The 15,164-nt window shown below is 37.5% G+C and overlaps 1 protein-coding gene across 1 annotated transcript in view; it reads left to right on the top strand.

The window, feature by feature from the left end:
* Positions 1-12,420, top strand: part of esama (endothelial cell adhesion molecule a) — a 71,865-nt gene extending 59,445 nt beyond the window's left edge. The window contains exons 3-8 of the mRNA XM_077547635.1: positions 2,569-2,720; positions 4,642-4,843; positions 4,930-5,085; positions 7,036-7,158; positions 8,421-8,553; positions 11,452-12,420. Of these exons, the coding sequence (XP_077403761.1) occupies positions 2,569-2,720; positions 4,642-4,843; positions 4,930-5,085; positions 7,036-7,158; positions 8,421-8,553; positions 11,452-11,986 (1,301 nt within the window). The 3' untranslated portion in view covers positions 11,987-12,420. The remainder of the gene's footprint in view (positions 1-2,568; positions 2,721-4,641; positions 4,844-4,929; positions 5,086-7,035; positions 7,159-8,420; positions 8,554-11,451) is intronic.
* The last annotated feature ends 2,744 nt before the right edge of the window (positions 12,421-15,164 follow it).

Genomic DNA, 15,164 nt, shown 5'->3' on the forward strand with positions numbered 1-15,164 from the left:
CCATACGTCATTCAACGGCAAGGTCATTTCTTCGGTTAAATCTCCCCAAAGTCTTAGTGGCAGTCAACACATGTATCCCTTTCTTGTAATTTATCGTTTTGTTTTAGCAGAATGACTTGTCTGAGAACTCGAGCCTATCGCAGTTGAGTTTGGTGGCAAGGGCGGGATTCACTTGGATCATCGAGACACTTCAATAAACCTAATATGCATGTTAAGCGTATGACGGTGGGTGTAGGTGGAAATGGAGAGAACATGTGGACTCCACACAGTAGGGATGTGTCAAAAAGTCAATTCTCATAAGAATCGCAAATCTCATTTAGTACGATTCAGAATCTATTTTAGTGTCCCAAAATCGATTTTATTTATATTATTTTATACTGAATTGCCCTTGTTTTGTGTGTGTCTTTATTGGGAGCACTGTTCATGTCGTAGACGATTTGGCCACTTAGGGGCAGTGTGGAGTAGAAGGAAAAAGTCATGATCAAGCTATGCCAATAAAAATTGTTGTTTTTTTGCAGCTAAGAAGAGCATATGCCGGTCAGTAATGTTATGATGCTTCTCTGAATATATTCCTGAGCGTTTTATATGAATAGCCGTTCTTTTGGGTGATAAAAGTAGATTAGCAGTAGCGAGTCAATGGCCTTGAGCTAACTGCGATCGGTAAACAAGCTAAAGAAAGTGCATTTGCATTTAAGTGTGCACTGTTTGTTATCTTCGTTTTGTGTGTTAAGTACATTTTAATGTTGCCATTCGTCATTCTGTCTTGAAAACCAGACTGGAGTAGACCATGACTATTCTATAAATTGAAGCAGAAATTATTGTCAATCAAGTCATTTTGAATCAAAGATCGTTCCGAACCTGGATCTCCTCATTGTGAGGCCATTAATCACTGTTTTACCTCCCTGCAAAACATTTTGTTCTACAAGCTCTATATAGTTTAAACTAGCATAGCACTTAATTAATGCAATTATCTAGGGAGTTAAGCCTACATATTCACTCTCCACTGACACTGATCTGCTTCATTTATCTCGAGAGTGGCAAGGAAACCGATACCTAACACCTACTCACTTCAGATCTCTTTCCATGGGGCATTGTTGCAGTTCTATACACTTGGCCCTTATCAAGCTATATAAGGCAGAAACTGACATATCAATGGCAATTTTTTTCTGTTATTGTACAGAAGAATTAAAGTCTAATTCATATGTAGTAATAATCACAACAAAATGTGTCTGGTCCTCATTTTAGTTGGTGGCTTAGCAGTAAGTCCAATGTATCTTTTTAGACACTAATGACTTGAACTTGTCATGTCGTCTGAGCAGAAGTGTTATTTTTGTTTAGCTGCTTGTAAGGCTGTTGCTACAAATTAAATGCTTTTGGATTTGGGTTTACAGATTATTGCAACATTTGTTAGCATCAAAAACGTCTTAGTTTTTGCCTCTCATTGCACTGGTACAGGCTAATTATGCATGCATGCTGCATGGTCATGCATGAAGAGGATCAAGTTTTACTTTCTTCTTTTTTTTTTGCATTGCAGTGTAGGATGATGATTGACGTCATTGGCAAGATTACCATCTATTTCATTATAGTAATCACACCTTGTCAGTCACACTATTAAATGCATGAGGACGCCCACCTATGGACACTCACAGTCTCACACCATCATCATTATTGTTATTATTACTACATTGTTGTTGTCATGCTTACGTAAGCCTGATGATTTCATATGAATATTCTTTATACAAATCCGCAATGGTAAAATGTAACAAAAATAGGAATTCTAGAGGGGCGTTGATGATGGAGGAAAAGACAAGAGTCTGTGTGAGAGAAAAAAACTATGTATTCTGTCCAACCATGCCTGTCAACTTTAATTTATTTTTAATATATATAATTGCTAAGATAGATAAAGAACTGAGAGGTGTGCATTTTCTATAGGATATCATCCAACCATAATCAAAACCCATGAGAACGTAGGGACAAAGACACCACAATCTTCATGAAGTATTAAATAAAATATAACAGTTTCAATCAAACCAACACATTATTCATTTCATATTTCTATTATTGCAGCTATTACTTACTTTCAATTGGGTGAGGAGCAACCGTGTTGTAGCTCTGTGCTGCCCCTCTTTGGCCATTGCTTCACAGTACAGCCTAGTACATGTGCGCTTGAATTGGGTCAAATGACCTTGTCACTGTTTCCTTCCATTCTCACATCACCAAAACATACTTCAGAGGTTCACCGAAGATGGAAGCATAATGAGAACAAGTGGTATCAAAAACAGATTGATGGAACGCCTTTTGAGCATTTTTAGTTAAACTGATTTTTTGTGTGAAAAATATTCATAAGAAAAAATCATTTTCTTGAAAAAATATTGAAGCAAATATACAGTAGACTAGGGCACTGTGAGCAAAGGTTATGGTATCGAACCCTCAACCTCTGCATTGGGAAACAACCACTCTACTAATGAGCCATGCCACCTTGTTTACTTACATGAAAAGGACAGCACTACAAGCACTAGTGTGAGAGAGAACTTGACATTTGTCTCTTTTCCCTCCCTGTGCATCCAGGCATTTGGGCCCAGATCCTGATGCCCCAAACCCATGTGGATGTACTGAAGGGTCAGATGGTGATCTTGAAGGCTTCCTACATTCCGATGTCTGGTAGTGATCTGAGCACAAACACCATCCTCTGGAATCTTGTTTCTAACAACACTCAGCTGGTAAGAAATTGATTGGTCATGAATTTGGACCATAAATAAGCCTATTATTTTATTTATCATTAAAGATAAACAGCGATATTGTTTTTTTTTGTTTTAAAATTATTCCTAGTCAACTTATTTACATTTATATGGTAGTTAAGGGACAGCACGGTGGCTGACTGGTTAGCACGTCCGCCTCACAGTGCAGAGGACGTGAGATCGAGTTCGGGCTTCGGCCTTCCTGGGTGGAGTTTGCATGTTCTCCCCGTGCTTGCGTGGGTTTTCACCGGGTACTCCGGTTTCCTCCCACATTCCAAAAGACATGCATGGCAGGTTAATTGAACACTCCAAATTGTCCATAGGTGTGATTGTGAGTATGGTTGTTCGTCTCTGTGTTCCCTGCGATTGGCTGGCAACCAGTTCAGGGTGTACCCCGCCTACTCCCCGAAGCCAGCTGGGATAGGCTCCAGCACCCCTGCAACCCTGGTGAGGAAAAGCGGTCAAGAAAAAGGATGGATGGATGGTAGTTAAGAAAGTTTTCCCCGCACAATTAATAAAGGTAACTGACAGTTTAGCCCACAGATATTTAGAGACCCGGAAAAAATGAGACATCAACTAGAATGCCAACATATAGTATTGACATAACCTACAAGTCTCACGATATAACTGTTTGTATTAAACAATGTGGTATGTGCAAGAGAACAGTTTTTATTTACTTTTTTCTGTTTTTTTAGGATAATGTTATCATACAGTTAATTGGGGAAAATGAGGTTGCATAACTGTGCAAAATAGCACCCCGTAGCTCAGTGACATTTTTTTTGCGACACATTATCTTGAGAATCTGTCCTTAGTGTTGTTTATCTGCCACTGTTACTGTATATTATCATGCTGACCAGATGGGGATTTCAGATCACAAACAATAGAGGAACAGGGTCAAAAGATAACTTTAAACACAGGAAAAGGGTGTTTAATGTATTATGGGCAGGCAGCCCAGTCTCTGACATTTTGTGCTATAAAAAGACAAGGGCGAACTTACTATGGGTAGTGAAGAGGAATAAATTTATTTGTCCTCTTTGCGTGTTCCAAAAATTTGAAGACAGATTTAATGTAAGAAAAAACACCTTTGCAAAAATGATTTAATAAAAAAAAAACAGAGATCTCTGGACATCGTGACAGACTCCAAACATCAAGTAACAGGTGGAATTTCAGAGTCCCGAATGTGTGTCTGCCGCGTGGAAAATGGCTTCTTATAGTTAAACAGACCGCCTCTCTTTCATTTGTAGACAAAACATACTCTCTGGGTACTTTTCCGTGAGCGATGGCGCAAACAGAGTCAGGGGTGTGTGTTTGAAGCAGATTCTGTTCTCAAGGACCAAATGTGTTTTCGCACACAGAAGGAACTTCTAGACCAAATATGTCCCATCTTAAGGTCAAATTATACTGAGTTCAACACTACTTGCTTTACACATCTATAAAACATTTCAACATAGTTAATATATGAAATAAAGAATTAAAATGTTAATAATATCTAACAGTAGTCAATAGTTATTATTCAGGCAGAACAGTATGGTATAGAAAATTGTGATCTCAGTGTATAATAGTACAGTTGCCAAATACTTGATGACATTTTGTATGTCACGATCCTATCTGAGCAGAGGTGGCAAATCCAGGTCCCGAAATTAAAAACCCTGCCACAGTTTGGCTTTAGCACCTTGTGCTAGCTTGCTAGCTCCCTAGCAGGTAACGGAACACCCAACGAGCTAGCTAGGGAGCTCGCTAGCTAGCATCTGGGGCTAAAGCAAAACTGTGGCAGGGTTTTTACTTTCTGAACCACCTCTGTATCTGAGAAAAAAACATGTTCCTCACTTTGCCATAAAATGACCTCATAATTTAGAGATATCATTGACTCTTAAGATTCCTTTGCCTTTCTTTTCTTGTTTAGATAATTGCTTACACTAAAGGCTCCATAAGTGTGGGGAGTTCTCAGTTTAAAGGCCGAGTTGGGTTCACCTCAAGCATGCCCTCTAGTGATGTGTCTCTATACATCAACAACACCCAGGAGTCTGATTCTGGACGTTACCTCTGCCAAGTCATCATCCCGGATAACCCTGGCCTCACTGCTGAGCTCAGCCTCGATGTCAAAGGTAAAACACAGACTAGGACTTAACTATTTAAAAGTTTAATGTTTTACTTAATAATCTATTTAATGATCCCTCCTTTCTCCTTTCAGTGCCCCCTGCTGTCCCAAAGTGTACTTTATCAGGGAATGCAGTGCTGAAAGGAAATGTGACTCTGAGTTGCAAGTCCGACAGTGGGAAGCCAATTCCAATGTACAAGTGGAGGAGAACCAGTCCCACCTCTGAGGTCTTCTTTTCACCCATGCTGAGTGAGTGGAGCCCACACCAACCTCATTTATGTCACCAAGTGATTCAGCAGCTAATTAGAAATAAAAGGGTTGCCTGTTCGGGATAGGCCCTTTACTTATATTATTATATTCGACATTTTCACTAATACCGGCATCGGCCATAAAATATATATATATTTTTTTAAAAGACTTCCAATAATAGATCCATTTAAAACTGTGTTTACCTCAGGGAACTATTACCTTTTCAGTTAACTTTAGAAAACATGCTGCAACCCCTGAAACTCTCTGCACCTATTGTTTTTCTTTTTAACCCTATAAAGGCTGAACCATGAAATATGAGAGAACATTCTGATTATTTGCAAATAGAGTATTTATTGGTCCTTTTGAACAAAAAAATAATAATTTTGGAAAATGAACTTCCACATAACACTTTTGATTTGTGTCATATTTGATACATCCAGTCACAGTACTCTAAATTCATACATTTATAACTGTCAACTGTCATGGATGGATTATAGCACACTATGGGCTGGGCGATATGGCCCAAAAATTAAATCTAGATTTTTACAGACATTCAGGACGATTACGATTTTAATCGATTTTAACCTAATAAACCCAACAAACATTTATTTAAAGATTCCTGTGCAAAATGTTCAGACAACCATAATGTATACTGATTCTAAATTAGTTTTGACATAAACATAAACAAAATGTTCAGACAATGATAATGTATACTGATTCTAAATTAGTTTTGACATAAACATAAACAAAATGTTCAGATAACAATAATGTATACTGATTTTGAATTAATTTTGACATGTCAAACATGTCGTGTAAAGCACCTATCCCCCAAAAATTATACTCATGAAATAGAGGGCCCAAAATGTCTTGTATTTAATATGATACATTAGGCTTTATATTGTTAAGTAAAACAAAGATAGATTTAAGTTTAACATTGCAGTAATTTTAAAATTTTGGAAACAAATATTTATTGTAGAAAAATCTAGGGAGCTATAATATTTACTTGTTTCACTTTTTAAGACATGATGTGTGTGAGCTCCATAAACTTTTTGTTTAAAAGGGATGTGTGAATACTGGTGCCAAGTCTTATTTGAAGGTATTGGTACTCGCTCTTTTGTGGACGTTTTACAATCATGAACTAGACATTAGAAATCAGAAGATGAAGAAATGCCATTAATTTTCAGGCAATTTTAGAAACGGCTATAATGGGATATGTAGGTCGTTCTTAAAAATCATCTGTTATTGTTTTTTGAGGGGGACATTGTACTTGTACTGGTATCAGTCTGGGAAAAACGTGTATCAAACGGTCCCAAAAATGTATAAATCTGAAAAGTAGTTCAACTAGATCTTTGTTTAAAGACACAGTGGAAATGTAATCACTTTTCATTATACACTAGTCTTTATCTTTTCACCAAGATCCCCATCTCGAAAAGTAAAAAAAAAAAAATACTATATATATAGCAAGTGCTTCATGAAACTTCATTTTCCCATCATCCCATTATTTCCCCCCCCTTGTGCTGAAAATGAATATCGGCTCCAAAAAGCTGTTATCGGCTTCCTTGACTGCTAATAATCACTATTGGTATCTGCCCTAGAGGGAAAAAAAACATCCGTCTATATCTTGTGTTCGGTTTATTGCCATCCTTACAAAGATACAGAATCTGTCCTACACCACTGTGGGTATAAAAGTTTCCTATCAGCTATCAGTTACAGCTTTTCACTGATCTTCAACGTTCAACCTATTGATTATTAGTCTTTGTGAAAGGAAGAACTCATTTTCAATGATATCCAATTCAAAATGCTTTAATTAGTGCAGGCAGTTAGCGTTCGGCCAATTCTCAACACTTGCAGTCTGTATTTGTGTGTTTATACTATATACTGTACATTGCACAATGTGAATGATTACATGCATGGTTGTTATCTTGTTTCTTGGTAAATGTGACATTTTAGATGAGAAGACAGGCACTCTGAAGCTGAGTAACCTGAGCAGTAACATGTCGGGGAAGTACGTGTGCACTGCCAGCAATACGGCCGGATCTGAAAGCTGCTTCATCAACTTGGAGATTTCCACCTGTACGTACAACACGTTACCATCATCATCAATAATATTAGAGTAAAACAATTTACTATTAGCTGCCAACTTGCCACACATGGAGGCATGATCGGGGGTGAGAGGCAGTCTACAAGGGGGAGCCGCTTTGATTGGCCGGGAGTTGGGTGATTTGTTCCTTCCCACAAACGCTCACTTCTACCTGCGCTTGTCCAAGAAAAGACCCAAAAAAAGAAAACCTCCACCTATGCTCACAGTTAGACTGAGCTTTGCGCTAGAATTGTGCTGGGCCCGAAAAAATAGGGCCACTCATCTTTCTGTATCACTTCATCCTGTCTATTTTGGCCTGTTTCCATCTGTCCTACTTTTCTTTTGTTTTCCTCATTCAACTCAGCACTCTTTTTTGATCATTACATTCCCATCTACTGAATGTCTTTACTCACAAGGGTGGCAGTGCGAGTATTGGGACACGGCCTATTACGTCGCAACAGTAACCGGAAACAGCTTAGGTGTGTGACTTACGGAAGTTGTAAGTCCCGCTTCCTCCGTGACATATACCCCATAGTGTCAGGTTCAGTCAACCAAGAACATTTAATAAACAACAGACAAGGAAGGAAGACAAGAGACTTGGATTATTTTTGCTCGCGAGGAGAACGGGCACATTTGTGCACAGATTACAATCGCCGACCCGCTCTGAATGCACACTCCGCCGAGTCCACTTTTTTTAATAGGATGTTCCCTAGTTACACATATGTTGCTGCTCTAAAGGGGAGGGTGGACACATAGCAGCAATCATCACATAAATAAATCATTGTGCAGATAACAATACAGATGTGTCTTTCTTTGGCACTGAAGGTTTCAACAGTCAAAGTTCAAATGTGTTTCAGCCGCTATCTTGTGATAAGGCACAGTTCCTGTATTGCAACTGCAGCTTTTCTGCTCTCTTCGCAGACGACCCCAAACCACATGGTTCAAACATGGGTCACACTGCTGAATAAATGCTTTGCAATACTATAAGAGTAAATATGGGATAACTTATTTACATTTATTCTAACACATAACCATCCCCATGTACAGATTCAGCCCCCCCACCCCCATTGTAACAGAGAACTTTACGATAGAGAATTGATTGTTGACTAATTAGCAAATGCCAAAACCCTTGTAATCTAAATTTACTCTATTTTTGATAGTGCATTATGTTCTCTTTTATAACACCCACGCATGCAATTTATATTTATAGAATTGCTTTGATATCATGTAATTGTGTGCTATGATTTCTCTGCAGCCAACAAAGTTGGGGTGATTGTTGGCGCCACCGTGGGGACAGTGGTTGGTGTCCTCTGCCTTTTGCTCATTTTCGTGTTCTTCCTTAAGAAGAAACAACGGGACAGTGAAGACGACATGGCAAATGAAATCAAGTGAGTTGCATGATTGTACTTCACTGACAAGAGTCAGCATGGCTGGGCGGAAATTGAGCTGAATAGTACGGTGACCCTGAAGTGCAAAACACAAAAACAAAAAAGTGAACACGACAGCAAAACAAAAAACAAAAACTGAAAATAAAACACAAAAACGAAACAAGACAGCAAATTTTAAAAATCACAAAAACAAAAGGGTAATCGCAAATACAAAAAAAAAATACAAAATGTGAAACAAAAAAACAAAAAGTAATTGCAAACACAAATTTAAAAAACGAACACAAAAAGGTAAGCGCACAAACACAAAACACATTAACAAATGATGAAGCACAACAACATTTTGCTGAAGTGGTGTTTGACGTGGGGAGGTGAGAGAGGGGGGTATGGAGGGTGGAATTCGAGGAATGTGATTTGACTAAAGTACATGTAAACTGTGTTTAACTGTGCTGTTTGTAAGGTGGTACTTTTCGTCCAATGTGTTTTTTATTGGTTTGCAGTCATGTTTACTGTTTTGTTTTTGCATTTTGCACTTCAGGGCCACTGCAATCGGTCATCGGGTCTATTTCTCATTTTGGAGCTAACATGTTGAGTGTTTGTATCACGTACTGTACTATGTTGTAGTGAGCTGAACAAGTCAATATGTGATAACAGAAAATGACTGTACTTTTGGGCTCTATTTTCATGGCCAGTGCAGAGCACGGTGCAGAGGTGGGCCTAGAAAGACTTTCGATGTTTTCAAAGACGCAGGCAGCTTGGCTCAGGTTAAAACAGCCTTTTGTGTCATCGTGGGCATGAACACAGCTGACTTGATTTGATGTAGCTCCTCACATTCATTTTAAAATCGGCACCCAAGAGGCACAATCTTCGTGGAAATAATTAGCTGGAGTCCGTGCAGGACGTCAACGCGTGCAACGTATATTTATAAAGGGACTGCAAGCAAGTATGCGTCCGTATCTGAACCTCCACCCTCCCTACCACCACAATTTTGCCTCTCTCAGAACTGTGCTTTGGCCGGGGTGGGTGATTTTCAAAACATAATAAAGATGGTTTCAATAATGCATTAAATGAATTGATTTTCCAAATGGTTCAAAGATATTTTCCCATGTTGTTTTCCTATTTACGATATAAATGGAATATGATGCCATCCACCACACGTCCGCAGAATGCAGAATTTGTCGACCTGTTGCCTGATCAAATTCACTACAATTGCGTTACACTACTGTATACAGTAAATTCTATAGATAGTATATTTTACTCTATTCAGAGTGGGAATAAACTGAGTCTATTTGGTCCCACTCTAAATAGAGTAACATTTACACTTGGAAAAGAGTACAATAAAACATCAAAATGACAAAAGTCACTCAAGGGTTGAGGCACAAACCCACATCTTCAGGTTGGGAGACAACCAATCTACTGCCTGAGCCACGCAGCTCCTGCTGTAAGAATCTTCCTAACTCCAAGTGACCAAACACAATGTTTTTGGTCTCCTCTTTGGATATAAACAAACAGTAGGAGTGGCATAACTCAGGTGGTAGGGTGGTTTCCAAAACTGAAGGTCGTGAGTTCATTCCTCAACCCTTGTCTACACTGTATTTGTTTTGTTTTCACTTAATTTACTCTCTTCCAAGTGCAAATGTTACTCATTTTAGAATGGGACCAAATAGACTCAGCTTAGAGTAAAAATTATTCTACAGAGTTTACTGTGTCAAAAGCACGGCGTGGGGGGGAGGGTGACTTTCCCGATTGCATGTTGTTTCTTTTGAAAAATGAATCTCATAGTTATGTTAGTAACAACCAAATAAATACTAGGCCCGACCCATTAAAGCTGATTATAATCGGTCGATTATTGGCATTCAAACAATCAGCCAATTGGGCCAAATGGCCAATTATTTTCCCCTTAAAATGTTATCGAAGACATGTGAAGTTTCCAACGCTGTAAAAATGCCCTGAATGCGCCATTTTCCTTGCGTAGCATTAGCAATTAGCAAGTGTGTAGCATATGTTATTCTGTTGTCCCTAAGTGTCATCTAAGCTGTTTAACGACACGGCAGTGGGAGTTAACTGTACACGACAATAACAATTAACATCCACTGTATATTTAAATACAAAACATGCTTAGTTTTTAAAACATCGCTAGTCTAGTGCTAATGCTAACAGCGAAGGGAGGATCCTATTCAAATGCTAACAGAAGTTAGCATCGACGTCGGGAGTTTATATTTCAAATAACGAATATCCACGCATAAATCTTGTGGGAAGACATACCCACAGGTGAGATAACACTACGCAAAAGCACAAATTCTTCCCAATGTGTGAAAAGGCATAAATCTACACAATAACCTTGTATGCTTCATGAATTTTTTTTGATAAGGTCCTATTATGGACTTGTCATCCAGAGCAGAGAATCTTAATAGTGAATGTTTGTACGTAAGTGACACCCATTGAAAATGAATTGAGAGACGGGGTAATTTTATGCATTATAGAGTTTTTAAATAATCGACACATTAATCGGTAATCTGTATTTTTTTTCTGCTAAAAAATACGGTTTCGGCATCGGCCTCAAAAAATGCATATCAGTCTAATAAATACAAAAACCCGTTATTACAGTCGGGGTTCCTTTTAAATAATTTATATTCTTTATTTATTTATTATTTTATTACACATTTTGATAAAATGTGAATCATTGGAGACCACACATTGTCATAATCTTACTGAATGTAACCAAAATAGAATTATTCCACTTTAAAATGAACTGTGCTTAAATCATACCAGTAATACTCCCATATATAACGTTAACTTCAACTTCTGGATCTACTTCCTAGATTATTTTGACTACTGATAATTGCAGATCAAATAACAGAAAGCTTTCCTTCACATGTCTATGTTTTGTCCACCTTTCAGAGAGGACGCTCAGGCTCCCAAACGTGTGTCCTGGGCTAAAAGCGGGATGGGTTCCGATATCATCTCGAAGAACGGCACCTTGTCCTCCATTGCCTCCAGCCCACAACACAGAGAGCCCTCACAACAACAAAACCACCACCACCACTTGCAGCAGTACCCCCAGCGTCCTCCATCCGACACAGCCTCCATCACCACAGCCACTGGCAGCACAGCCGGCTACCGTCCACCGCGCCAGCAAGGAACCTCCACCCCGACCCATTACGGCTACAACGCCGCCGCCACCCTACCACGTGACCAGCCCGTCTCTTTGGACGCCAACGCCAATGGGGGCTCCCAACCCAGACCGGAGCGTTACACCCAGCTGCCTCAGGCCCAAATGCTCCCACAGACCTACAGCCATCCTCACTTGAAGCCTCAGGTCACTCCACCCCCTCCACCACTTCCTCCCTCCACGCTCACAGGCAGCAACATTGCCCGCATGGGTGGGGTGCCCATTATGGTGCCTGCGCAGAACCAGGCCGGATCTCTTGTCTAACAATAGCCATTACTTGCAAAGGTATGCTGTAAAAGGTCCCTTTACCTTCCTGGAAGGCTTCACCTTGAGCTTTTTGTAATGGAGCGTTTGGTTTATATCATTAAGCAAACAATTCAAGTTGTTTAAATTTTCAAGATTTTAGGACTCACTTCTTGTTTAAGACATTTTTATATTCTTTGCACACTCTTAATTAAGCTACATTGTTCAATCTTTTCTACCTTACCATTTTTAAGTTTTTGTTATTACGTCATTTTGTCGATTTATTCCAATATAAAATTTTCTCTTTTGCCTTTTGCTTGTCAACGTAATTAACCCGTGGACAATTATTGCTAACATTTGTATTTAGCTACTTATAGGTAGAGCACTATTTGGGGTTGCATAAATTGTAACTAGTAGTGATGGACAGATGAATATATATATATATATATATATATATATATATATATATATATATATATATATATATATATACAGTATGTATATGTGTATGTATATATATATATATATATATATATATACAGTATGTATATGTGTATGTATATATATATATATATATATATACATACACAGTATATATATATATATATATATATATATATATATATATATATATATATGCTCTTCTAGATGGCGCTCAGTTTAAAAATGAAGTGGAAATGTAATGCATTTGCATTAGCCTCTATTTTTAAAACAAGAGCACCATCTTCAAGGAGTATATATATATATATATATTCCAATCACTACCAGAGGTGGCAAATCCAGGTCCAGAAAGTAAATACCCTGCCACAGTTTGGCTTTAGCTCCTAGTGCTAGCTTGCTCCCTAGCAGGTAAACAAGCACTGTGGGAGCTAGCTAGCTAACTAGCACTTGAGGCTAAAGCCAAACTGCAGCAGGATTTTTACTTTATGGACCTGGATTTGGCTCCTCTGATCACTACTAATTAGCAGTTTTGCTTCAGCAGATTCCCCCTGCAGTTGTCAAGCCATTAAATAAAATAAAAAAACACTAATTAATTGTGTAGGCATTAGACATTTTCTGATTATTTACATTGCAGCAAAGTTGTACAAAATCATATAATCTTAACATATTTTCAAACTCATTTTAAGTAAAAAAAAATAATAATTAAAAATAACTATAAGGATAAGTTGCATTGATTGAAGTTGCAAGCAGCACAAAATATGTAAATATGGTATTTATTTTATATTTTATCATCACAGCGAAGTGTGATATCTGCAATAGGATATGGGTATGAAGTTAGATTATGTGTTAAGTTATTTTTGCCTTGATCACCGGATATTGAGCCAAAGAAAACAGTATGTATACTTTTCATCCTTCACATACTTTATTTTAACTTCATGTTCAGATTGGTATAAAAATAATTGACATAAGTAATTTTGAACTGGTAAAAAAAATGTATTAATTATGTACAGTATTATGTAAAATGATCTGATATGCTGTATTGTCATCACACTGGAGCAAATCGTTATTGTTCTGATATTGTGGGTTTGGAGATCAAGAAAAATATTTTCAAAAGATTTTCAAGGTTAAAAAAGGGCATTTAGTGACTGACACCATTTTAAGTGAAAACACGTAGTTGTATCTCAAAACTTTGGTGTTATGCAAAAATGGAAAGAAAGAAAAAAAGTTTCATTATTGCCTTAGAATAAAGAGAATAAATTGTATTATAAATACAGCTGCAATTCATCAAGGTCAGTGTTTGAAATTCTAAATTGTACATTACGAACAATAGAATTTAAAAAAATCTCCAAAAAGTATTTATTTTTTTCTATAAAATACAGTATAATGTAAACCATTTATGAATACTCAATGATTGTTATTATTATTTTTTATTTTATTTTTTACTGAAGTGCTATCATGTAAGATGGACTGTACTAACTACTGTCAACAAATTGGTGGCCAAATGTGTTTATTTCTACTGGTGGTCTCAGTTTCAGATGTGCACTTGTATCTTCTATAATCATGTTCATAAAAATGCTTTGTATAATATTTTCAATTAAAAAAAAATATACAAGAAACGTGTGTGTGTTTTTGTGTGTGCGTGCGTGCGTGCGCGCTGCATCGACACATTTACTTTGTGAGCTGCAGCCTGTCTAAGTTGAGAATGATGAACAAGCACACCCTGTACCGATTGTCAGCCAGTTACAAAGAATTTCTGACTATATAACATTATGACAATATAATCAATCATAAGTCAGATAAAATAGCTACAAACAATAATTTTATACACTAGCCTCCTGTGTTATAGTCTGTGTTCAGGCTAATTAGTTTTATTAAGCACCTTTCTAATGGTTTGTCAAGTTTCGCAACATTCTGAACTGCACAGGTGGCAAATCCAAGTCCAGAAAGTAAAAACCCTGCCACAGTTTGGCTTGAGCTCGTAGAGCTAGCTAGCTAGCTCCCTAGCAGGTAAACGAGCACCATGGGAGCTAGCTAGCTAACTAGCACTTAAGGCTAAAGTCAAACTGTGGCAGGATTTTTACTTTCTGGATCTGGATTTGGCACCTCTGCTAAACTGTGAGGCGGACATGCTAACCAGTCGTCCACCATACCATAGCACATCACCCTTAATAATTTAATTACAGAGTACAGCTTTCATTTTAGGCGCATGTGTCAGCAACAAAAATAAAATAGTACGTGATGTGAACTGAAATCCTCGTTGAGGGATCAAACTCTGTACATATATATATATATATATATATATATATATATATATATATATATATATATATATATATATATATATATATATATATATATATATACACATACATATTGGGATGTCCGAGACCACTTTTTTCAGACCGATACCAGTATTCAACTGAGAAGTAAGCAATACCGATGTCACTAGTACTTTTGATATATTAAATTTTCCAGAAAAAAACAATGACAATGATCATTTTTAAGAAAGACCTATATCCCAAAATAGCATTTTTTCCTTAAAATGGCATGAAATTAATGTCAACTTTCTATTCTTCAAACAGCCACAAGAGGGCAGATGATACTCAAGCATAGCAGAGCCTTATATAGAGAGAGTCTGGCCAACTGAAAACACATGTTGCTACCTTCGGTAACAGAAGCATCTTTTGTTGAATTACAGTTATAAGAATATATACAGAAGTTTCCTCCTGCAAACATCATTAAGCATATAATTTATACA

The sequence above is a fragment of the Vanacampus margaritifer genome, chromosome 16 (genome assembly GCF_051991255.1).
Source record: "Vanacampus margaritifer isolate UIUO_Vmar chromosome 16, RoL_Vmar_1.0, whole genome shotgun sequence".
Lineage (NCBI taxonomy): Eukaryota > Metazoa > Chordata > Actinopteri > Syngnathiformes > Syngnathidae > Vanacampus > Vanacampus margaritifer.